Here is a 24,247-nt window from a genome sequence, read left to right as displayed (position 1 = left end):
CACACATTAGAAACCAAAAGAAACTGAAATTTTATAAAGACATCAGGACTTCTGAGACCTCAATAGATCCTGAGTTGTCCTGTTTTATTGGCTTTTAATCTCATTACTTTGATTTTAGGTGTTGGTGAAGAATCACGCCCGGAGGACTCGCTCCTTCTCCTGGACTCAGTCTGTCGAGGTGAGGCTGGGTAGTTTGATCCTCAGCCTGCACCAGCACTTAACGGTACGGAAGAATGGTACTCGCATCGCCCTGCCCTACCATGGTCCTGGGGTGCATGTAGACCTGGATGGATACCTGCTCAAACTCACCACCATTGCAGGTCAGTATACGTCTTTCTGATCCAAGTTTTTAAATCAGCAAATATTGACCTCTATTTGTGGTCTCAGCTGAAGGTGAATTAATCATTGGAGAGTTCTTGATAAAATATGGCATGGCTCAGTGAGTGGAGCCTGGTTTTCCATGTATGATCGTCTATTTAACATTCTGTGTGGACCTTTCACCTGATTTGGTCTGACTGTACCTGTGTGTGGCCTTCTGTTAAGCGTCAGCAGAAGCGCAGGAGTCTTCTGCCCTCTCATGCCACTCAAATAAAATATGCAGAAAGGTTATTATGAATTTTTTGTCCAAAATTAAAGCAGCTTTAAGAATAACAGCACAAACTTTGCAGATGAAAACCACATATCTGAAAAATTAGTTGATAATTTGAAATCATTCTTTTACAAGAGATGGTTACAAATAATAAAGATTTTGTTTCTAACCTCCACCTTTTTCTGCAGGTCTGGAGATCACATGGGATGGTGACAGTTTTGTGGAGGTTGTAGCTGCTCCTCATCTGCGTGGGCGCCTCTGCGGCCTTTGCGGCAACTACAATGGCCACAAGCGTGACGATACCATGGGCGGTGACGGGCTGTTCAAGTTTGACGTGGACGAGTTCGCAGAGTCGTGGAGGGTCGAGGGAAATGAGGTTTGCACCAAACATCACCCGCTTCGCAGGCCGACTTCATTCCTGTGCCCCGGCAGCGTTAAAGTCAAGTTCAGGGCTCACCGGGAGTGCCAGAAGATAAAATCGTGGCTTTTTAGTAAGTGCCACAGTGTGGTGGACTTCGGGTCTTTTTACAGGTGAGGAGAAATCTCAAGTGACAACTTAATTGTTAAAGTGCCAAACACTGTAGCTTATCACACGTATCCATTTCTCTGTCCTACCATAACCATACTTGTATGAGGCTTTCGGTAAAATCTTTTTTCATTACAAGAACTTAATCTTAAACAAAACCAAATTCTGCCCTCTGTAGGTCGTGTGTGACGGACATGTGTGAGTGTCCAGTCCATAAAAACTGTTACTGCGAGACCTTCATCGCCTACAGCAGAGCCTGTGAGAGGGAAGGTGTGCCCGTCCTTTGGAAACCCGAAGCTGCTTGTATGGGTGAGTGGCAACACTCATAAGCAAATCGCAGAGCCTTCTGAGACGTGCTCTTGACTATTGGAGCCAGTCTTAATGACACCAGATTTGGCTTTTTGTTTTTTGTTTAAAGAAAATTCTGCTCACTTCTGAGCAAACCTGACACTTACTGCAGCTGCCATTCCAGTTCATAGTACTCCCTTTTAGAGAAGTAGAAAAGGATTTACCTTGTGTATGCTTAAATTCCCTCTTTTGCATGATATTATCGTTCAACCTTGATAAAATGAACAGTATGCATTGGGTTTGGTATGAGTGCATGAGAAACAGCTAATTACAATGAGAAGCTGCTGAGAATCTGCTCACATTGACATAATCAAGTCCTAACTTTTTTCCCCCCTTTCTACCTTTTCTTCCTCTCATCAGCCACCCAGTGTAAACACGACGCAGTGTACGACACCTGTGGTCCAGGCTGCACCAAAACCTGTGACAACTGGAATGAGATCGGACCGTGCCGTAAGCCCTGCGTGGCCGGCTGCCACTGCCCCGCCAACCTGGTGATGTTCCAGGGACGGTGCATCAAACCCACAGCATGCCCTGGACGGTGACCCCTATGAGCTGGGGGAAGGGGACTGAATTAGGGAGGGTCATCTGAACTAAAACTAAGGGTCCAAACTAGCAAAGAAGAGTTTGGGAAGACACTAAAGGGTCTCAAGTTGACAGATAAGATGCAACAAGGTACTCAGGGTCCATAACTTCACAAGGAAGTACGCTGTCGTGACTTAGATGCCAGCGATCCAACCAATGGTGACGGACTGAAGGGAAACTCAGATGATTATCTGATCACGGAGCGTTCGATTTCTGACTTCCTCACGCCTCTTTGTCACACTGTTACTACACCAGTCGCCACCAATTACAGTTTTGGAGAATAAAAACTAAAACCTCAAGCGACAACTTAAGTGGCATTTGGAGATTTTACAACTCACAAACTTGAGGAACTTCAACATGTTGCCATGGACCCTCAGGGAACAGTCTGGGGCCAGCGGACTCCTCTTAGAGCCAACATGGCCACTGAGTTTCTCTCGCAAACACATTAAAGTGAACAACAGAGCATCTGCATTTGGAATAGTGAGATTCAAAGTCAAAGAGAAACTCTGATTCATCATATCAAAACTGAACTTATCATCTCTATTCCATCATTTCATACTGTAAGCTAGCCAGATTTATATGAAAGACGGACAAGCTTTTATATAATTATTGTTCTAATTATTAATATTATTGTTATTATTTGTTGTTGATGTTAATTTATATATCAGTCAAATGAAATGACGTAGTAAGAGCCAGAATCATGAATATAATTGTGTTATAAATGATTTAAAGGGAAACAAAAGCTATTTATGTATTTGTTGTGTATTTTTTGTTACTGTTTGAAGAGAAATGCCCAAATGTGACTCAGCTGTTGCACCATCGCAGGGATTAAGTACTGTATTGTATTATGCTCAGTGTACAGGTTGTAGTGGTTAGTAAACTGAAGGTGTTCGTGTAAGCATATGTTTCACTTGACGATAATTATTTAAGACCAGCAATATAATCTTTTCTCGAAGTTCATTTTTGACTGTCGTCCTTCCTCTATGTAGTGCTGGAGAAAAATCGAGATTACGGCTGCTAGTTCAAATCCCAAAAGAAGCCAGTGTTTAAAAAAATGAAGTAAAGCTGATTTCATACTTGGATGTTTATCTGTGGCTCCTTAGATTTATCTCCACTAAAGATAAAAGACCCAAATCTTGAAGAAAAAAAAAAAAAAATGCAAAACTATTTTAAATACATTTGCACAGCTTTAATACACTTCAAATTTATACAAACATATTTCACATGAACACATCTCTAAAATAAAACATAAGGACTAAAAGCACCAAATACATTAGAGTTCATTCAACAGCAAACTGAGTCTCCAGGGTTGTACAGGTTTTAGGGGATTAGACGTGTGTCCACCTGTTTCAGTGGTTTCACTCACTTTGACAATTCGCCACCCTCTTTCACTTCAAGCAATGTTCAAAAGCAGAAAAAAAATGACTGCAGTCTGGCCCGGGTGGAGAAACAAAACACTGACACATGGAAGATAGTGAATTTTCCCCCTGTTCAAGAAGAAATACTTACATTTCACCTGCTACTGTAACTCTTCCTAGTACTGCACAGTATGACAGTCTTATAACTCACAATCATGTCTGCTTTGTTATGTGAGTTAATGAAGAAAAGACTAGCTTCAGTTTAGAACACTGCCCATAAAATGAACGTAGCTATGAGTCAATGTCAAACATCAAAATGTTGATGCTGCACATCCACTCGTAAAATCTCTCATTTCAGGAGTACAGGATAGCAGAAAACTAGAGCAAATTTACCCTTTCTTTTGGTAGCTGACACATCTTTTTGAATAAATGATGCAAGTACTGGGATGCCAGTTACACGTGCTTTCTACTCCTTGTTGATGTTTTCAGTTTGCAAGCCTTGTACTGCTGAGGTTGTATATGGGATAGTGCTATGCTGGGAATTACATGAGGTCAGCTGTTTCAAAGTTTGTTCAACATTAAAAGGTGCAAAATGTGAGTGTGGTGGCTGGAGTGGATGGAGCATGGTCCATCCACTCCCACACAGTCCTGAGAAGAGGCTTAACAGCATCTGTATGTGTGTACATGGGATTCAGAAAATCCCTGTAGTTGTTCCTTATATTAAATGTGGTTTTTAAGTAAATGAAAGTTCAGTTTTAAGCCGTCTGTACAGAGTGATGCGTATGTAAGGGGCAGCTGGATTATTTGAATACACTTGTTTCTTCCTCTGCAAATGAATGAAGTCACACAAAAAGGTTTTGAAAAAGTAGCATGTCAGAGCCTCGGTCCTGAACCACAGTATGGTATATGGGCCACACACATTACTGTGGTTGCAAGCATTAAACAGAAGAAAATAGGCTTAAAAAATAGAAAATAGACCTAAAAAGACGCTTTGGGTCACATAAAGTGGGTCTCTGCAGACAGCTGTATTGATTAAAATAGACCCTTACAATCTCAAATTTCACACTAATTATAATAAAGTACATCTAATGTTAATCTTAGAGTAACTATTTAATTATTTTGATGGAAATTTCCTTTGAATATGACCCAAAACTTGTTACCAGTTTCAAAAATGACAATCATCTGGCGTTTCATCCTAAAATTTTGCATTCGTCAAAATTTCTTTAACAACAAATACTGTGACCTTTAAGTCTAATCATTCTGTAATAAAACTCCTCGGTTTTCTCTACACTGTGGCTTGTTATACTGCATTCATAATCACAAACAGTATCTTCACAGTCTCTAGCAGAAATTGGAAGAAAATCACTGATACAAATCACAATTACACATAAACTACAGAAAAAAAAATTAAAAGTACAATTACACACTGGTGTCGTTAAGTGATTTTCACACATTTAGGACACAGCAAGAGATCTGTTTGTGTTCTAACTACTGGAAACACTATGTTTAGTTTATACAATGGGTGGTACCTGTTCAGAGGGTGCAGGAAGCATGATAGAAAATTAATATTACCAGCTCTATGCACACACAACCACAGTGCAACAGGGATCTGACCAGTTAAAGTCTGTTTAACTTGTGGTTTGACCGACTGAGAGATTTTCATTGTCACATACAACCACTGCAGGCGATGCCTGGAAACATTTCAGAGCTGCAGTCAATGCATGGAAAAGGCGTTACACTGCGAACATTCCTGTACATCTTGCACATGACGAGGGGCATTTCAACTCTTTGGCATTTTCAGAAAATGACACATTCACTTATTTTTTCCAAGCTAGAATGCTTTAAGGCGTGGAATGGTACAATGGTATAGGTTTTATATGAAAATACTGGAGCAAAAAAATAAAATGTTCTCTGTTTGCAAATGATACATAGCTGATACAACAAACTTGAAAGTGATGATTAACACATTGCATGCTTCTGGGGCAAATTAGTTTCCCCCTTTAAGCGAGTTTAATTTGGTTCTTTGATTTTATTTCAGTATTTTAATCTTGACAGAAATGTTGTATAAGCCAACCCCGATGCACCCGTCCCCTTTCAAATATGATTAACTTGTCAGTTATGGCCTCACAGACCGACTGGAGGATTAAAGTCTGCATTTTCCTCTGACCATCAGAAAAAAAACAGCAAACACGTGTGTTTGTAACTACTGTTTCATATAAATAAGCTTAGAAAAATAAAAGCTTGTGTGTCTGGCACCACAGAGTAGACAGTGGAAGTAAAACGCAGCTGGTGAGGAAAGTTGAGCAGCTAATTAGTTTGACATTTTTTGGGGGGTGGCAGTTGAAATCAAAAGAGAGCTACAACACTAGACTTACATTCTATAGCTTACTTACATGTTATTCATACCAGCAATCTGAGTTTCTGCTCGTTGTTGAGTCTTTTCTGCCCCCTTGTGGACATAAAACAAACTAATTGGAGCTTTAAAACAACATGCAGCATGTTGCCCTGTTAATTTTCCATGAGCGTAGATAAGCAAACCACAATCTCAACCTGCTAAAAGGTGACATCTAGTGAGTGTAGTGTTGCTACTTAAAAAAATGACCAGCAAACAGCAAACTAAAGTTAGCATCAGCAACTGATACTGATTCTGCATCATGTTCCACAATGACCTCAAAAACTTAGTGGATGACAAAATACCTGCGGCATTTGTTTTCTTTGCTTTGTTGCTATTTGCAGATCATCTGTGCAATTCTGCTATTTTTGTACTCTTAGCAAAATGAAAACAAAAAACAAATATTACAGCGATGATCGTACAGCTACAGAAAATCTTGCTTGCCAAACCATACACAAAACTGAAAAAAAAAAATATTAATGATACAAGTAAATAAAACTAGCTGCTCTAAGTACAGAAAATATGTATGTGCACTCTAATATATAATCTTCCAAACCGCTGAAGAATTTTTCTCTTTGTCTCCAGTTTTGCTATACAAAACAAGATATACATCTAATAAAAAATACACTCTTAAGTTCCAGGCTGGCCAGCTTTCAGGATATACTAAAGCAAATTAAAAAAAATATATGTAGTCAAACCAACCTACACAGCTGGGGTCAGCTATCACAGCAAAGAAACAAGTCAACCAGGCAGAAAGGAGGAGGAGTGTGGACAGAGAGACTGACCAGCAGAGCTCAGTCGTCATCGCTGTCACTGCCTGACTCGCTGAGCTGAAGGTCATTTCCTGTGGGGAGCAGAAGATAAATGACTATAATACCAAAAAGGCAGTGTGGTAGCACAGAGTCACTGGCAGTGAATGAGCAAGATTAGCAGCAGCACAGAAAACGAATGCACGCGTGCATAAATTCCATCTCTTGACCTGACCAAGTCTAAGTATAACCCAAAGGTACTCACGGAGTGTGTTCATGAGCTGGTTGTTCCCCTGCTGCCGGTCAGGTCCTCCGTTGGCCATGGGGTGGCGGCTGGGTGACGTCTGGCTGAGGGGTCGGGGGGTCTCGAGCTCTCCGTCGCTGCTGCTGCTGTCATCGCCGCTCCCTGAGGCGCTGCCCGAGTCTGAGGAGCTGCTGCTGCCGCTGCTGCTCATCTGCTCTATCACCTCCACCTCTGCTCGCAGCTCTGTTAAGAACAGCAGAGAATCGCTACAGTTAACACAAAGACATTCAGCATTTACTGAAAAATTGTTTATAACAAACTGTAATGTCCTTATATTTATTTAGAACTATGTGATACTTAAGTGTGTCACATAGCATATGTTTAATATAGAATATGTTATTTGTGATGTTAATCATAAACTATAGTTATGCCAGGAAAACCATCTCTTCTATTATGAGCTGTGGCCGTGTATCACCTTCCTTACCTCTCTTGATGTCATCGAGCTGAGGCTCTGGGGAGGGGTTGTCCTTAGATGGGGAAGGAGAGGTTTTGATCCCAGCCCCGGGTTTAGTGGGGGCCCTAAACTGAGAGGTGGGCTGGCTGGACCGAAGTGACTGCTGCTCAATCCGGGCCTGGATCTTACTGCTGCCCTCTGCCCTGTAAAACACACACACAACAGATGGGATTTCACCTGGATTTATTTAAGAGTAACATAGAAGCCAGCCTGAACTTCCCACTTCAATAACCTTAATTTTGTAATCACTGATATCTCACCTAGTTTTCTTGACCTGGATGCTGCTGCTCAGTTTCTCCAGTACAAACTCCCCAGTGTCGTGGTTAATGATGAGCACACAGTCCTTCTGGTATGGCCGCTTGTTTCCTTTGAATACTGTCATGGGAGGGGTAGAGCCCTGAAAGAAAAAAAAGAAAATGTATGGACTAAATATGGACAGTCTTGGCTAATTTTGCCAGACCCTATTACATTAAAACAGTGGAAGAAGGTATCATTATACAGTGCTTATTCCTGGTGTGACTGACTCACTGACTTCAGTTTGAATTGCTTTGATTGTACAAAGTCTGTTTTTACCCTTGATACTGGATTTCTAAATGTGCAAACATAAATACAAATGTAGTATCTAAGGTAAAAACAGACTTTGTACAATCAAACAAGCTTGAAAAATCAGTATTTGGTATGACCACTGTTATTCCTCAACACAGCCGGAACTCTCTTAAGTAAGCTTTCTTGTAATTTCTTCAAGTGGCCTCCAGGAATAGTTCTCCATGCTTCCTGAAGGACATTCAAAGCTCTTTTTGGATGTTGGCTGCCTTTTGTTTTGTTCTGTCAAAATAATCTCACACTGCTTCAATAACGTTGAGGTCCAGGTCATTCCACAACTTGTTCTTAAGGACACGACTTTCAGATTTTGTTCATCTGATGTAGATTGTAGTTTTTTGGGGTTTTATTAGGCCTACCACTTCTAAATGTTCACTTTTCAACTAATTTTCTAAGGACTCCCTGCAAACCATGCTGAGATATGCCAAGTATACACCTAATAGCTATTTGGGAATCACCTGATTGGTGCAAATGTTATGGTATTTTATGCCAGGCAATCTGTTATAAATTGACTGGCATAAAATACTAGCAAACTCAAACCAACTTAAAAAAACTACAAGAAAGTCTCACAGCTTGGAAGCAAAAGGAAATGAAAAGGTGTTTATAAACTTTTGCACAGTACATACTGTGAACAGATATTCATCTAACATGCAAGTGCCACACTGGTAGTACCAATTCAGTCAGTATTTAAGGGTGATGAATTTGATGAAGAATGGAAATTGTTTTATTATTTGCTTAATTTACAGAAAGAAGTGAACATCATGCAGTCTTACTGGAATATGAGGTAGTGTTATGGTAACTTCATCTCCTTTCCCAACTTGAAGCTCTCCCTCACAGCTTGTGTCAATCGATGCTGGTTTGAAGTCATCTGAAAAGGAGATGCAACAGATAATTTAATCAGGTGCTTTAGGAGACATTGTATGTAGGTAATTCTAAATACATAGACATTTTATTAAGTCTCTTAAACAAATATTGAAAAATTATGAGCCGACGAACCCAGATTTAAAACCTGAGAATGGGGAGTAAAACGATAAAATTCATTGTGTATAATGCTGCCACACCATTTGCAACAAATACTTACTTATGTTGTTTTCTCCATATAATTACCCATACACAGACTGTGTAAGACACAGCCTCTCCGTCCATGTGAGAAAGAGAGTCTGACACAACAGTAATCTAACAGTGCGCTTTGTATGGTGCCAAAGTTTTATTTAACACATCGCGCAGTCTGTCACACTTACATCTGATGGTGTGAAAGGAAGACTTTGGCCTCTTCTCAAAGCTTTCTCCGAGCTTCAAAACATGCTCCTCTTTGTCCAGCAGCGGATTCGTGCTCCCGTTCATGGCTCCGTTGGTTTAATAGTTACTAAAACTCGCATTTAGGTCAAATCTCACGAAGAGCCGAGAGCAATCTGGCAAGTTGAGCAGGATCAAAATAAGATGCCAACTACAACACAAAGTTAGCTTGCTGTGGCTAACAGTTAGCAAAACATCACGTGGCCACGCCTTTTCCGCTTTTGGTCCGGCTCTCAAATATCGCCGAAAGCGGGCTGTATTAGCAACTTCACCTGTTTTCATTAAAGTAAAAGATTTTTCAAAAAACAAACAACGCATTTCACTACATAATAACCTATGAAAATGTTTTCAGTGCTTTAATTTAGTCAGTAACGAGTAATTATAGAAAACGTGCCACTCGATGAGAAACGGAATTAAGTAGTAAAGACTACACGACATCATTTAGGTAACGGACAACATGGATGCATTAAATGTGGAAAAAGTACGGCTACCCTCAAATTGGTTTTAAAATAAAACTCTAAATCAGTTAATTGGGGTTAGCATGTTTGAAAAGTCTATTTTTCATAAACGAGTATAAACAGAACGTGGAGACACTTTGTGGCAGTTTATGATGGCATTGTCAGAAAGTGGGGTTTTGAGTGGTGATATTAACTGTACACATTCTGGAAAAGAAGAGGAGTCGAAAGACCAAGCGAACACCCCCACTGCCAGGGTTTTAACTCTGGAGGAGCTTGAAAGACTGAACGGTGAGCGGGCTCTGGTGTCTGACTTCAAACTGATGAAGTTGGAGAAAGAAGCGCAGAAAAACTGGGACTTGTTTTACAAAAGAAACACAACGAATTTCTTTAAGGATAGACACTGGACCACCAGGGAATTTGAAGAGCTCAAGGCATGCCGAGAGGTGAGGAAATATTTACAACAGACGACACCAGAGGAGGTTCTTTTACAGGATATTAAACATAACATATGTATGTTTTGAAATATTTGAGTTGTATGACTGACATGCATGTGGTATTGTGTGAAATAGATAAAAATGTACTGATTTTAATGTGTACAATGGACACCCTAAAGGAAAATTGAGACTTCACAGGATATGACTTGACATTATCAGCTGTGTAGTTTCTGATTTTACTTAATTACCACCTAATGAAGTAAATGCTTTTCTCTAGAGCTGATATTTAGAGGTCAGTTAAAACACAAAGCTTGCAACTTTCAATAGTAATTTAGCATAAAGGATATTGTCAAAAAATTTTTAAGTGAGTTTTTGGAGTTTCACTATTAAAAATTATTGAGCTGAGTTGAGAGACATGAGTAGACTAATACCTTGTGTTTGTGGCTATTTTTAATTTATCTTTGTCCCATCTGGCTTGCAGTTTGAGTCCCAGAAGTTGGTGCTGCTGGAGGCAGGCTGTGGTGTTGGAAACTGCATCTTCCCTCTGCTCGAGGATGACCTCAACATCTTTGTTTATGCCTGTGACTTCTCACCACGAGCTGTTGAATTTGTCAGAGTAAGCTCTATGAGTGAAGCTGTAATACTACTTTACATTCAATGGATTCAGACATTTTAACCTGAGAATCTTGGAATCAACAAAAAGAAAAAAAAACACTGAATTTTGTAAAAAACATTCTTTCCTTTGTTTTCTTTGTGTTAACAGCAAAACCCTCTGTACTGCCCCGACCGCTGTTGTGCCTTCCAGTGTGATTTAACTAAAGATGACCTGATGGAAAATGTGTCAGAAAGCAGTGTGGATGTCATCACACTCATCTTCGTCCTGTCAGCTGTCCATCCTGACAAAATGAAGCTGGTTTTGGAGAACATTAGCAGGGTGAGAGCAGAGATGGCGTGTGGATAGATTTAGTATGTCTGTACTCCCAACAGCTTGTAAAGTTTAAATGAAATGATAGGTGGGAGAGTTCTCTCCTACTGGAACTACACAAGCACTTGCTTTCTGTACTCATAATGTGGATAAAACTAAATGTTTGATTGAAAGAAGCCTTTAATCTGATGATGTATTTGGTGGTTAATTTCTAGATATGCTTTTAATGTGCCACATTAGTCAGATTGAAATAGTTTAATGTGATTTGCATGTGATCTTAAGGTGCTGAAGCCTGGGGGATTTATCCTCTTCAGGGACTACGGACTTTATGACCATGCCATGCTGCGATTTAAACCCGGAAATAAGCTGGGAGAGAACTTCTATGTACGGCAAGATGGAACTAGGTCCTACTTTTTCTCTAAAGGTCAGTAGTTTATTTTAAGGAAGTTATTTTTTGTTGATACTAACTTAGCTTATCTGTATAATTAGATAGATATATATTACCGGTTTAGAAATGTGTGAATTGAGGCTTCACACCTTTTATTTCAGAATATCAGCACATTCATATGCAAGAACATTGACCTCTCCTTCCTTGGTCACTCATTGTTGAGATAACCTTTTCAAGTAGAGAAGGCTCAATTTATGCATCTTTTTATGACACATCAGAAAATCTCTAAACCTTTTTTTTGTTTTTTTATAACTGCCCTCAGAGTTCCTGGCTGAGCTGTTTGAGAAGACGGGCTTCAAGTGTGTTTCTAATGACTATGTTCTTAGAGAGACTGTCAACAAGAAGGAGGGACTCTGTGTACCCAGAGTGTTCCTGCAGAGCAAATTTATGAAACCAGAGAGCTGAACTTTGCGTTTGTCGTCTCACAGATCTACAGAGGTTTTGCAAAACATAGCACTGAAATGTCAGATAAAAACTGGACAGTAAAAGGTGAGGGAAATATGTGCCAAAACTTTACCAGAATGGAAATTGGGCCATCAAGGTAACTTAGCAGTATGTACTCCTGCTATCTGCTGACCAAACCACCTGAGGAAGGCTCCCAGAAAAGCTCTGCTGCCAACATCTAAAGGGATTTGATTGGATTTTTTTCAGGGGAAAGAAAAGGCATTAAACATGGTTGTTTAAGCGTGAACAGTTTGAAGTCACATTTTTAAAAAAAAAAAAAACATTCACAGTTTGTGATACCGTTCTGAGAAACACTTTAAATATAAACCAGTAATATGATTGCTAATAGAATTATGACTTTCTTGCCCTTCATTCCCCTAATATTGAGTTCAAGTCATCATTTAAAAATGTATTTTTTTTAAATAAATGTATTTTATTATTTTCCCACATATACTGTGAGAGGACATGGTAATCTGTGTTTTATAATTTCCCACTTTTTTTATGTGAAATTTTAAAAAATTGTTGAGGATGAAAAAGCAAAGTCTCTCATTCTGTTTGAGGTTCACATTTTATGGGCCATGAATCCCTGTGGTGGATGTATGGATATTTCCACGTTTAAGAATAAACGTGCTAAATTTTGAGCCTTTTTTTTCTAAACTATCTTAACTATCTCTCCTTCAGATGATTAAATGAAAATGTCTTCCCTGGCAGATGTCACTGAATGTTCATTGTATAGAAACAGAGAAGAAACCTTTAAGGCTGCTAGGATGCCAAAATCTAAGACATCCACATTGCCCAAAGCATAAATACAAAATAGATAATTAAATTATCTATGAATTCTAAATTATTATTCTGTAATGTTTTTTCAACTTGTAGATTAAGACATTTCAGTCTATATGAAAAACTAGATGAGCAAATGTGTGAACAACCTTCGAATCTAAATATTTATTGTGAAGACGTTTTATTTCCTCCTTTGATTTCTGAGTAGCAATCAATTCAAAGATTAACACGGGCTACTAAAAATGCATAAATTAAAAATGTCTGTGAAGGTTCTCAGTCATCCAGGTCATCGTAGTCAAAGGAGCTTGCAAAGAAAAGCGTCTGGGTGAGCTCATTGTGAAACCCGCTCACCCGGAACTCTGGCTGATTGGGACCCACACCCAGTTTCACACCTTGGCTCAGGCGATTAGAGGATCATCAGGGGGTCCTTTTGTCCCTCTGTGGGGGATACTCCCACTAGGTTTAAATCTGGGACTCCCCACCATTTGACCTTAGAACTGAAGAAGCTTCTCGGATGAGAGGTGAAACGTCTTCAAGTAACTTAAAGAAGTCCAGACGCTTTTCTTTGCAAGCTCCTTTGACAATAAATTAAAAATCTATTTAATGGAGAAAATGCAATAACAAAAAATTAATGATAGGAAAATTATTTAATTTAATTTTTTCTCCCTTGTATCCATTTGGAGGACTCCACATTAAACAATTTAGCTGATAAAAAATTTACATTGATCGCACTGGAAAAGGTCTTTTGAAGCATAAACACCTGTAAGCAGTATGAGCACAAAGCTATCAAAGTTCTCAACTGTGACACACAAAGGCCTAAAAGAGAACTGCCCTTACAATAATAGCTTTTATATGTGAATGCAGTTTAGTTAAGTTTTGCATTCATGTATGTTTGCCTTCATCGTACTGTACATTCTGCTAAAAAAGACCACTGTGGTGAATCGGTTTAGGGCCTGTCAAGCTACTTGCAACATGCACTAAATGTGGCTTCCTGTTCAGCAGCTGTGTCGCCCACTGACTTTCCCAGTTTAGAACACATTAAAGATTTGTTGTGCCTCTCAAAACAGAAATGTAATTTGGTGTTTGACACAGTGCAATTTATTGGCATCACAGTGTTTCATGTCACAGATATGAAATTACCATTTTCAGATTTTATATGTTATCCAGTGGTGAAAAGTAAAAGATTTTGGGCGGCTTTAGAAATCACAGTGAGTATCAAAGTTGCATAAATCCCTGTAAAATTTAATGTAGTCAAATAAAATAATCCAAAATGACAATTATTTGAGTGAATGGGATGTGGGTAAAGATTAAAATAATAAATATTTATATTAAAACATAATTCAATCTTGGGCTATATTGTTTAAACATTTCATGTATGTTTTTAAACATGAACAAATATTCATCTTCATGACAGTAATTTCATAATTTGCTAATTAGTTAAGCTGGACTAGTACTAGATTACGATCATGAAGATTGTGTCATTAATTAAACAACACAATGTAATATTCTGATTCTGAAAACGTTTTCTGTGGTTCTGGAAGAAAAGTTGTGGTTACCAAAAATGTAACGAAATTAAAATTAGTTTCATTCCTGAGAAATTCCCATTTGCTTCACTTCAATGTAACAATTTTTTTCATGAATTAACTGCTCAGTCACCCTGAAAAATGTTGAAAATTGTGATTAGTGAGATCCGGTGATATGTTAAGCGAGGTGCCCTATTTAATCTGACCATGCACGCTGCTTTAAGACTGACTTCAAAGCAGTACAATGCAGTTGATACAGTTTCCTGTCCCGTGGTTTCGCTTCTTCGAGCTTTCTACTAGTAAAGCGAGAAATGAAAGTGCCAAGACAGTTAAAGATGCTCGTACCAGTTCATTCTAGGTTGTTATGGGGTTTTTTTTTTTTACAATCATTAAATAAAATATGATGAATGATTTTGATCAGTAAAATAAATACAACTAACTAATTCTGTTGGAGAAATTAATGTTTTATTAGTATTTCTGCTATATTTTGTGGGGATTATTTGTATTGTTGAGTTTTATTTTTTTATTACATTTTTTTTCTTTATGATTTATTAATCATCATATATCCCAATTCAGGTTAATTATTTCTGCCGTGGCTACGTGCTCTCTAGTGTGTGGTTTTTAAAAATAAATAAAATTGTGAGTATGTATGAATTTGGATGATGACATTGTGGTCTGAGAGATAGAGGCACGTTCCAACCTTGATATTTTTTTTTTAACCTGGTGATGGTTGCTGTGGCTTTTCACACCTTTTTTGCAACCAGCTACTGCACCGACACAGTCAAACCAGCACGTACTTACTGTTCCACTGAATCTCTCCACATTGTAGCAGCCTGGGTTTCTTTCCTTCTCTGCTTTCACTTTCAACATGTGTGCACAGCATGGCTTCCAGCTGCAATTTTAACACTTGATTGTTATTAATTTGTTCTTCCAAACTGCATTTTGTTTAATTTCAGTTTCCACACCAAATTATTCTGGCAATGATGACAGAATCTGATATCCAGAAAGAACTGCATTTACTTAGGTCAGTTTAGCAACATATTTCTTTATTCTTTCTCAATGTATTTTTAATGTTCCCTTAGATTAGTCCAAAATTCACAGCACTAGTAAAATACAACCCAATATATACAAAGTAAAATTGATTTGTATTATAATATGAGCCTCCCCTATTATAAATGACACAGAAATAAAAAGTAGCTGCTCTGGGACTACTACTATTGTATATTAAAGAGATTACAGACAGAGGAGTCGTAGTGATACGATAAATCTTTAATATGCAACTGAAGCAGTTATACTCTATGATGAAACATTAAATTTGTAAAAAAAAAAATCACTTGTTGCTGTGATATAAAAAAATGGTGAAAAATATGTTTGATCCATTTACTTCATTCAGCCAAAACAGAGCAAAGAGGTGTTCTCGAAATGCTTTTTGAACAATATTCATCAAAGTATCCATCCCAAAAAAACAGCTGCCTCAGTCACTGATCTGTAAAAGAACAGACAGAACAGCAGAACGAGACATCAAATCTATATGTGGTAGAAAGTGAGTTTATCTCCCCAGCTTCCCACAAAGTTAAAAAATTACAAATATTTAAACTCCTCAAATACAAAGCTGTACTGAGGAGTAGATTGTTATAATCAAAGTTCAAAAACGACAATCCTCTAATTTTTGATAATGACATATTTAGTGACTCTGATCATGAAAATACCTTTGACATCAACAGTGATAAAATGGCCCATGGCTGTCTCTCCACTTGCTGTACACGCAGCCTTGCACTGAAAGATACCGGTGTCCTTTGGTGTCACGTTGAGGATGTCTGTCACAACCAGTCTGCGTCTTTTCCCTTCAGAGATTGTCTCACTCACTGTTGTGAAGTACTTTTTGGGGTTAATTAGCTCAACACTTCCACTGGTGATATCACGCCACACAACATGCACCACACCACACAATTCGAAGTCATAATGTGCCTCACAAGTTAGTGTGACTGATGAGCCTATAGACGGAGTGAATCTCTTCTGTAGGTAGCGGACTTCTAAATGATCTAGAACATAAAAAAAACAGTGTTAATATCTCACTTCATGAAAATAAATTGAATTCCCAAATCATTTGTGAGTCACTTCAAGTCAGTGCTACTGGTGTGTGTTAAAATATCATCTGCCCAATGGGAGCTGTTCAAAGAGATGGTAGACTGGGTGTGATGGGTCTTTTATGATGTTTGTTGCTTTCCAGAGACAGCAGGATGTTATGATATTGTTCGGAGCAGGTATGTGTGTTGTTTTCTCTACAGTTATATTAACTCTCTGAAGGGCCTTTTTGTGAGCCCCAGAGCGACTGCTTCTCATTATCAGGACATTATAGGTCAGGACACTCTCAAAAACGACACCACCCATGTTGTGGCAGGTTGAATTTCCTGACAGCTGCCTGGAAGTTTACTCACTGCTGTGCTTTGTCGATCAAACAGTGCGTAGCAGTTTTTTCTACTGCTATTTGCAGTTTTAAGGATTACTAATCAAAATATTATTGCTTATGTTTTTACAGCAAGAGTAAAAACCAGAAGTCTAGGTTTTCTTCATAACAAAATAACAGATCAGTAATTGTCAGATAAATTGTGGTTATATTTCATTCTTCCTTGAATTGCTTACTTTTTCTAACAGAAATAAATCAAGAAAAGTGAAACTGTATCTTTGAAAAGTGGGATCATTTCTGATATCTAGACATATTTTTTTTCTGCTGCTGCTAAAAAGACTTATGAGGTCATGCAACTTTCCCTGAGCAAATAGGAACTCAAAGCACGCTTCCTCTTCTAATAAACCACTCCTCTTACTGGAATGTTGTGTAAGCTGACTACCACACCCTTTTCCCTATCGGAGTTATATTCAAATGTATTATCAAGTGAAATGGCGTTGCAGCTAGACCAAGAAAAGCTCTGCTGTTCCATATGTTTGGATTTACTTAAGGAGCCAGTGACCATTCCCTGTGGGCACAGCTACTGCATGAATTGTATTGAAAGCCGCTGGACTGAAGAGGAACATAATAAAAGCTACAGCTGCCCTCACTGCAAACAGACCTTTGCACCAAAGCCAGACTTGGTGAAAAGTGCCATGTTTGCTGATTTGGTTGAAGCCCTGAAGAAAACAAGACTTCAGTTTGCTCCAGCTGATCACTGCTATGCCAAGCCTGGAGATGTAGCCTGTGATTTCTGCACTGACAAGAAGCTGAAAGCCCTCAAGTCGTGTTTGGTGTGCCGGATCTCCTACTGTGAGCTCCACCTTCAGCCTCACTACGAATCCTCTGCCTTTGAAAAGCACAAATTGGTTGAACCGCTAAAAAATCTACAGGAGAAATTTTGCTCTCATCATGATGAGGTGATGAAGATCTTTTGTCGCACTGACCAGCAGGCCATCTGTTTTTTGTGCTCCGTTGATGAACACAAAAATCACGACACAGTCTCAGCTAAAGCAGAAAGAAACCGTAAGCAGATGAAGCTTGGGGTGAGTCGGGAAAAAATCTGGATGAGAATTCAGAACAGAGAAAAAGATATGAATGTTCTTCAGGAGGAGATTGAGGCCATCAATTTCTCTGCAGATAAATTAGTGAACGACAGCAAAAAGATCTTCACAGAACTAGTTCATCTTGTTGAGAAAATGAGCTCTGCTTTAAATGAACAAATCAGATTCCGGCAGAAAGCTGAAGTTAATCGAGTTACAGAGTTAAAGGAGAAACTGGAGCAGGAAATTGCTGAGTTGTGGGTGAAGGATGCGGAACTAGAGCTGCTCTCAAATACTGATGACCACATCCAGTTTCTACTTAATTACCCTTCACTGTCACATTTAAGTGAGTCCACAGACTTGCCCAGCTCAGATGTCCATCCTCCTCTGTACTTTGAGCATGTGACAGAGGCTTTGTCAGAGATCAGAGGTAAGCTGGAAAATGTTCTAAATGAGGAATGGCCAAAAATCTCACTAAAAGTGACTGAAGTGGATGTTTTACTGCCAATCCCAGAGCCAGAGACAAGAGAAGAATTCCTACAATATTCTCGTAAAATCACGTTGGATCCCCAGACTGTCAACCCGTGGATATCATTATCTGAAGGCAACACAAAAGCAACAGTGATGAAGGAAAAGCAAATATATGACTGTCACACAGACAGATTCACTCACTGGCTTCAAGGCCTCAGCAAAGAGAGTCTGACTGGACGTTGTTACTGGGAGGTTGAGAGAAGCGGTGGGGGAATTTTAGTAGCTGTTGCATACAAGGATGTTAGCAGAACAGGGGATGAGAGTGGATTTGGAAACAACGACAAGTCTTGGGCATTAGGATGTTTTGACTTTAATTACTATTTCAGACATAACAATATGAAAACTTTACTCTCAGGCTCTCAGATGCCCAAAATAGGGGTGTTCCTGGATCACAGGGCCAGTACGCTGTCATTCTACGGCATTTCTGAAGAAATGATTCTCCTTCACAAAGTCCAAACCAAATTCAGTCAGCCGCTATACGCTGGAGTCTCGGTTTACTGGGCTGGAGACACTGCTAAGTTGTGTAAACTAAAGTCAACTTGGTCAAAAGAGGTTGATGGATAAGATACTGCTTTTAATTACGTGAAAAAAGGAGATTTGACCTGTGCATTGCATTCTGCAACCCCTTAATGCCTATTATATCATATTGACACAGAGTTTTTTGGGGGGTGTTACTCCTCACTTTGTTCTGGTCACTTTTTAAATCCAGTGTAAAAACAAAAGGTTAGTATAAATGTATCGATGATGTCAAATACTGAATGTCAATATTATGTTGTAAGCAGTGATACACTCAGGCTTTATGTTTATGAGTGATGCTTCTTTGGTATTAAGTCAGTGAAAAGATTAGAATAAATATTTCACATACTGTAACATTTTCTATTATTCCCAAAACCTTTAAGCCTCACTTTCAAGTACGGTTAATGGTCAGACTACAAGCTGTTATTAACACACATTTGATTGTAACTAGGTTATACTGCCACAGATATTTCTACATACATATTTTTATATTTAGATGATTTTCTTGGCTTAATGTAGGAGTATAATTAGAAATGACGTATCATGTATGGTTTTATTGAGATAGATTTTCACCATCCATTATCAAGAAAATAAAATATAGAGAAAAAAATTAAATATTGTTTACTAACCTGTCTCCTGAGCAAACAACAGCGAAAAAGTCATCAACAGCACCACTGCAAAGCCAGTAAACCATGACATTGTAGATAAGATACAACAGCAGGAATCACCAAAGATGAACACGAGGACCACAGCACAGTTGGCAGACTAGGTTATAGGTTTCACATAAGATGCATGAACACCACTGGCTGCAATGTGTGAGTGTGTTTGCAGATGCGTGGGTGGAGGATATGCAACTCTGTGCTCAGCTATGTGTGAGTATCTGCATTCTATCTGACCACCACAAACCTACTGCCTCTCTTTGCGCTCTGTTGAAAAAACACTTTTTTGTTGCCTTGAATGCAGCTTTCACTTTTACTGAGCACTACAGTTAAAATTCAGTCTGTCTTGCCCCTGTCTGTGTTGTTACAGATAACCCGGTGTTTGATATAACAGCCTCATTACCGTATGTAAAAATGTATTTGAATATTTTAATTTCATTTAATTTTCTTAAGAACCTTACCCAAACCCAAGGTGGACTGTTTGTTTATTTATTTATTTTTTAATCCCTGCACCATCTTAATTGTGACTAATTGTTTTGTTTTTATTTTTTCACTGGGGATCGCACTGTGAAGACTGAACTCTAAGTCAGTTGAAACCAAGAATAACTTGCACCAGACTGATGGAAGAGAAAGGTGTGGGGAAGAAAGAGAACAACTCTTGACTTCAAGCAAATTGTTGATAGAAGTAGTGTACAGTGTCAGACAGCACTTCACATTGTAAATGGATATGACCCAATCCATACTACTAAAGCAGCCCAAGTGTTTCTCAAAGCAAAGAAATGAGATATTCTTTGATGGCCAAGCCAGTCAGAATATTCGAGCTAGTAGATCTCATTTTTAGTAGAAGTAGATGTACATAAATCTTAGTGAAGAATACGGTATAGAAGAATACTGGGTGTATCCATATGTACGCATGTGTGTGTATAACTTGCGCATATCTTTCTTGTGTAAATGTACATTTGTTTGTGTTATTGTTTAAATACTTACGCTATTGTGTAATTCACACAGATGGAGAGATGCCAAACTGCCTTTCATTGTTCTTGTAACAGTGAAAATAAAGAGCTATTCTATTCTATTCTATTCTATTCTGTATACCTTTTCCAGATCCACTGCATACAACAGTCCTGCATCCACAGAGGATATGATAAAGGATTCTGCTGCTACCAGAAAATCAGCATCCATGTACTTTTACCAATATGTGGGCTAGCTCATAATGATTCAGACACTGATTTTTATTTCCTATTAGTTTCATCAGGCAGTTACACATATTTTAAAGTGAAAATTGCCTAAAACAACTCAGAAAAGTTGGTTCTCAGTTACTGTTTGAATATAACATGGCATTATTAGGAAAAACCATTTGAATCACATTATTTAAACCACCATAGTCATGGCTCTGATATTAGTGTGACAGCAAGAATAAAACCTAGCTTATCTTATTTAGGCAATAAGTAACTAATGAGCTTAGTGATGACAATGTGGAAGCATGAAGTAACAGCCCAAGATCCAAACCTTCCCACATTATCTGTGAATCACCATGGTGGCTGTGGACTGTACAGAGTTGCCTCCAGCAAGCTCCAGTAATATAACTCTAGGCATATCATTGTGTCCCAAATAATATGTTAGCCTGAAATGAAATCACTATGTATTGTTAGCAGCCAACTTCCCAGAAGAGACTAACCTCTACTAACAGTTCACATGGTTTTATATGAGACTGTGTATCTATTTAACTGGTTAAAACTGGTGGGGAGTGGGAGGCACTGAACTAAGAGGTGACTGATATCGGGCACCAATTATCGTGTATACAACTGCCCCTGCACATTCTTTTTTACTCATATGTCTGCAGGTTTCTAAGTAATTATTCAATCAGTAAAAAATGTTTACTTTTTGAAATGAAGGCCTGTTAAGATTAATTTTATTTTATGGCCACATGTCTCCCAATCTAAACTCAAGCAGGGTTGGGCCAAACAACAACAACAACAAAAACTATTACCTAATAATCTATAAAAAATAAAGACACAATCAATTAATCTCAATCAGTCCTCCACAAGACTTCTTGAATTGCTCACCAACACAGAGGTATTATACATTATAAAGAAACAAACCTATTTGTACGGCTTTGTGCAAGTTAATAATTGTACTGAGCACATGTGCTCCCTAGATGGGGCTGTTTGCATTTAAATATTTTTAGGCGACAGTCGGAAAACCACTGTGGCAATTCACCTCAGTTCATGTTAGTAAATACTAGTTTTACAGTTTTAAAATACTAAATATGGATTAGGTTACTTCAGATGACATATAGCGTCATAACTGTAACAACTTTGGTTTGGGGCTTGAAATATATGCATATTATAGTCTTGCTTCTGTTACTCATTTTACATCATAATTTGAGTGATGAATAAACAAACACTGATTTGAAAAAATAAATATTCTGTTCTATGTTGAAATTATACTTTAAAACACCTTACATGTTATCCATGTTGTCTGACATGTCACAATTAATGATAAATTTGCTACTTTTTTTTTTATTATTACTCTTTTACTTCCAATATTTTTGGTCAGATGTGAGAGACAGATTTAAAAAGGGCCTAAACTGTATTAGAGGAAGGGAGTATTTACCCTCATGTTCCACATCACACAGAAAAATGTTGGATGTTAAGAAAATTAAGGTATGAACAGTTTAGTAAAATGTGTTTTTCATGTTTTCAGAAACAGTTTTAATCCAAAAGGAGCATCTGCTCTTTCTATATTTTCTTCCTGATATGTCCTTGATCTAACACAGCTGATTTAAATGGCTAAATTACCTCCACATGTCTTGAATTTCTCCAGAGGCAATGAACTAATCATTTGATTCAGGTGTGTCAACCCAGGGTGATATCTAAAACCTGCAGGACACCGGCCCTTGAGGCCTGGAGTGCAAGACCTCTGCATATGACCCCTTATGAGCAAGCGCTTTGGCAACAGCGGGAAGAAAAAACTCTTTTTTTCTAACAGGAAGAAACCTCTGGCGGAACCAGGCTCAGGGAGTGGCGGCCATCTGTTGTGACTGGTTGAGGGAAGGAAGACAATAAACAACTATAAATCTATTTAACAAAAATGAATGGGCGATGTCCTCCTGGAAGTGAAAACCCAAGAAGAAAAAGATTAACAAAAAAAGGAAGACAGTTGATTTGACTCTACCGCTGATTAGATGTGGTGAGTATACAATTAGTTTATCTTGTTTTTTTCTTCTTCTCATGTTTAACAAAAATGCAGCACATAAACACTAGGCTTGGTAAAAACATGCAGAAATTACATCTATATATTAACATTATATATAGATGTATATATAGCAGGACAACATTAAGTGCTTTAAATACCAACAGTGTAGTTCATGAACTCATAGGGAAGTAAAACTGCATGACAGTGTGATACAGAGTAATGGCATACAATGACTTTTGCAGAAAGGAAAGGACACACACACACACACACACACACACACATTGACACAGAAATCTGCTTCCACTACTTTTACTACATGAAAACATACTGCTTTGTGTTTTGTTTATGCTGACAGCCTCCTGCAGCTTACTGCAATCTAAATGACGTCTTCTCTTTTTCTTCATTTATTCATGGCTGAAGAATTAGGAAATATCATTACTTGTATAGCTAAATAAATATCTACAATGCTGTCAAAAACAACTTACTATCAGATGAAAATTGGGAGCATTTGTGAGCTTTCTACCCAGACAATCCAGAACAGAGTGCACACAGCCAGTCTCTGGTCTCACATGGCTGCCAGGAGGCCTGCAATGACTGCCCTACACCATCACGCTCATTTGCGCTCGTGTCGGCAACATGTGCACTGAAACCTGAACATGTTGATCAATGTTGTGTTGAGTGATGAGTCCAGATACAGCCTATGGCAGTTGGATCGCAGGTTTAAAACGTGGAAAAGACACGGAGAGCGCTATGCTGACTGCTATACCGATAGGGTAACAGCTTTTCTCATCTCCACCAAAAACAAGGCTTGTCATCACTGGATCTCAATCCACAGAAATACTGAGATGGGATATGGCATTTCCTCAACCAGAGAAACTCTATCCTCCAAAATGGCAACATTGCCCCAACAAAGCAGGATTTACCACTGACTACCTCCAGAATTTGGGAGTAAAAAATGACTGCATTCAGTCCCGTGCTAACTTGTGGGATCAGCTTGTGCTTGACTTTTGTGCAAGAGCGACCAACACAGCTATACTGGCAGACTTGCGCTTAATGCTGGTTGAAGAATTGGATACCATCTCACAGCAGTGTGGGACCAAACTGGTGACCAGCATAAGGAGGAGGTGCCAGGTTGTTGTGGTTGTGTAAGGTTCTTTCACGTGCTACCGATGATGGTAGAGTAAATGTTATGACGGAACATTGTTTTCAAAGCTTTCACTTTGGTAAATTTTAACATTTTTTAAGCAATACAAAACAAGCTAAAACAATAAGTTGCCCCTCTGAAAAACTCAAAGCAAAATGAAAAGCAAGTGATGATGTCACATTTGCTCATTGTTAATTTTAGTCTCAAATCACTTGGCCACGAAAGGAAATGATGAATTTACCCTCCCCTTTGAACAAATCAAGGAACTAAGTACTTTAGAAACTATTACAGTCACAATTTACAAGCCAGAACACGTTCGCTGAACATCGGTTCAAGACTGTCAATAAAAGAAGAATGGAACTACGGCACTATGTCAATTCATCTGTTGGTAGGAGAGCGAGGACCAGAGACAATCAGTCAGGTCTAAATCTTTAATAATTAAACTTTGTTTTGTTTTGTTTATGTCAACCATTTCTGTCATTGCTGTAATTTATAGAAGT

The 24,247-nt window shown here is 38.5% G+C and overlaps 5 protein-coding genes across 6 annotated transcripts in view; 3 read left to right on the top strand and 2 right to left on the bottom strand.

Moving 5' to 3' along the window:
* The window catches only part of bmper (BMP binding endothelial regulator), a 33,184-nt gene extending 30,179 nt beyond the window's left edge, over nucleotides 1-3,005 (top strand). Inside the window, exons 14-17 of the mRNA XM_084944014.1 lie at nucleotides 119-320; nucleotides 778-1,120; nucleotides 1,294-1,424; nucleotides 1,824-3,005. Coding sequence (XP_084800140.1) covers nucleotides 119-320; nucleotides 778-1,120; nucleotides 1,294-1,424; nucleotides 1,824-2,005 — 858 coding nt within the window. The 3' untranslated portion in view covers nucleotides 2,006-3,005. The remainder of the gene's footprint in view (nucleotides 1-118; nucleotides 321-777; nucleotides 1,121-1,293; nucleotides 1,425-1,823) is intronic.
* Nucleotides 3,006-3,219: 214 nt separating this feature from the next.
* On the bottom strand, nucleotides 3,220-9,416 carry eaf1 (ELL associated factor 1). The gene is made up of 6 exons (XM_084944015.1): nucleotides 9,144-9,416; nucleotides 8,676-8,770; nucleotides 7,563-7,699; nucleotides 7,273-7,445; nucleotides 6,810-7,031; nucleotides 3,220-6,639 (listed from the first exon to the last, which is right to left on the bottom strand). The coding sequence occupies exons 1-6, from the start codon at nucleotides 9,244-9,246 to the stop codon at nucleotides 6,590-6,592; spliced, it is 780 nt and encodes a 259-aa protein (XP_084800141.1). The 5' UTR covers nucleotides 9,247-9,416; the 3' UTR covers nucleotides 3,220-6,589.
* A 206-nt stretch (nucleotides 9,417-9,622) lies between these two features.
* On the top strand, nucleotides 9,623-12,548 carry mettl6 (methyltransferase 6, methylcytidine). Its single transcript, XM_084944170.1, has 5 exons — nucleotides 9,623-10,099; nucleotides 10,572-10,706; nucleotides 10,854-11,024; nucleotides 11,298-11,439; nucleotides 11,726-12,548. The coding sequence occupies exons 1-5, from the start codon at nucleotides 9,806-9,808 to the stop codon at nucleotides 11,866-11,868; spliced, it is 885 nt and encodes a 294-aa protein (XP_084800296.1). The 5' UTR covers nucleotides 9,623-9,805; the 3' UTR covers nucleotides 11,869-12,548.
* Nucleotides 12,549-15,051: 2,503 nt separating this feature from the next.
* On the bottom strand, nucleotides 15,052-19,707 carry LOC146378177 (uncharacterized). Of its 2 annotated transcripts, XM_084944172.1 has the most exons (3): nucleotides 19,376-19,707; nucleotides 15,920-16,252; nucleotides 15,055-15,696 (listed from the first exon to the last, which is right to left on the bottom strand). In XM_084944172.1, exons 1-3 carry the CDS (start codon nucleotides 19,443-19,445, stop codon nucleotides 15,689-15,691), a joined length of 411 nt encoding a protein of 136 aa, XP_084800298.1. In that variant the 5' UTR covers nucleotides 19,446-19,707; the 3' UTR covers nucleotides 15,055-15,688. The 2 variants fall into 2 exon arrangements, with proteins under 2 accessions (XP_084800297.1, XP_084800298.1); XM_084944171.1 differs by having other exon boundaries at nucleotides 15,052-16,252.
* Nucleotides 16,246-19,381, top strand: LOC146378178 (tripartite motif-containing protein 16-like). The gene has a single exon (XM_084944169.1). It carries the CDS (start codon nucleotides 17,040-17,042, stop codon nucleotides 18,792-18,794), a length of 1,755 nt encoding a protein of 584 aa, XP_084800295.1. The 5' UTR covers nucleotides 16,246-17,039; the 3' UTR covers nucleotides 18,795-19,381.
* Nucleotides 19,708-24,247: the final 4,540 nt, after the last annotated feature.

Source organism: Perissodus microlepis, chromosome 11 (assembly GCF_051167445.1).
Source record: "Perissodus microlepis isolate ML-2025 ecotype Zambia chromosome 11, ASM5116744v1, whole genome shotgun sequence".
In the NCBI taxonomy this organism is placed as follows: Eukaryota; Metazoa; Chordata; class Actinopteri; order Cichliformes; family Cichlidae; genus Perissodus; species Perissodus microlepis.
The sequence above is the reverse complement of the archived record's forward strand: the minus strand, read 5'-3'. Positions and strand labels throughout refer to the sequence as shown.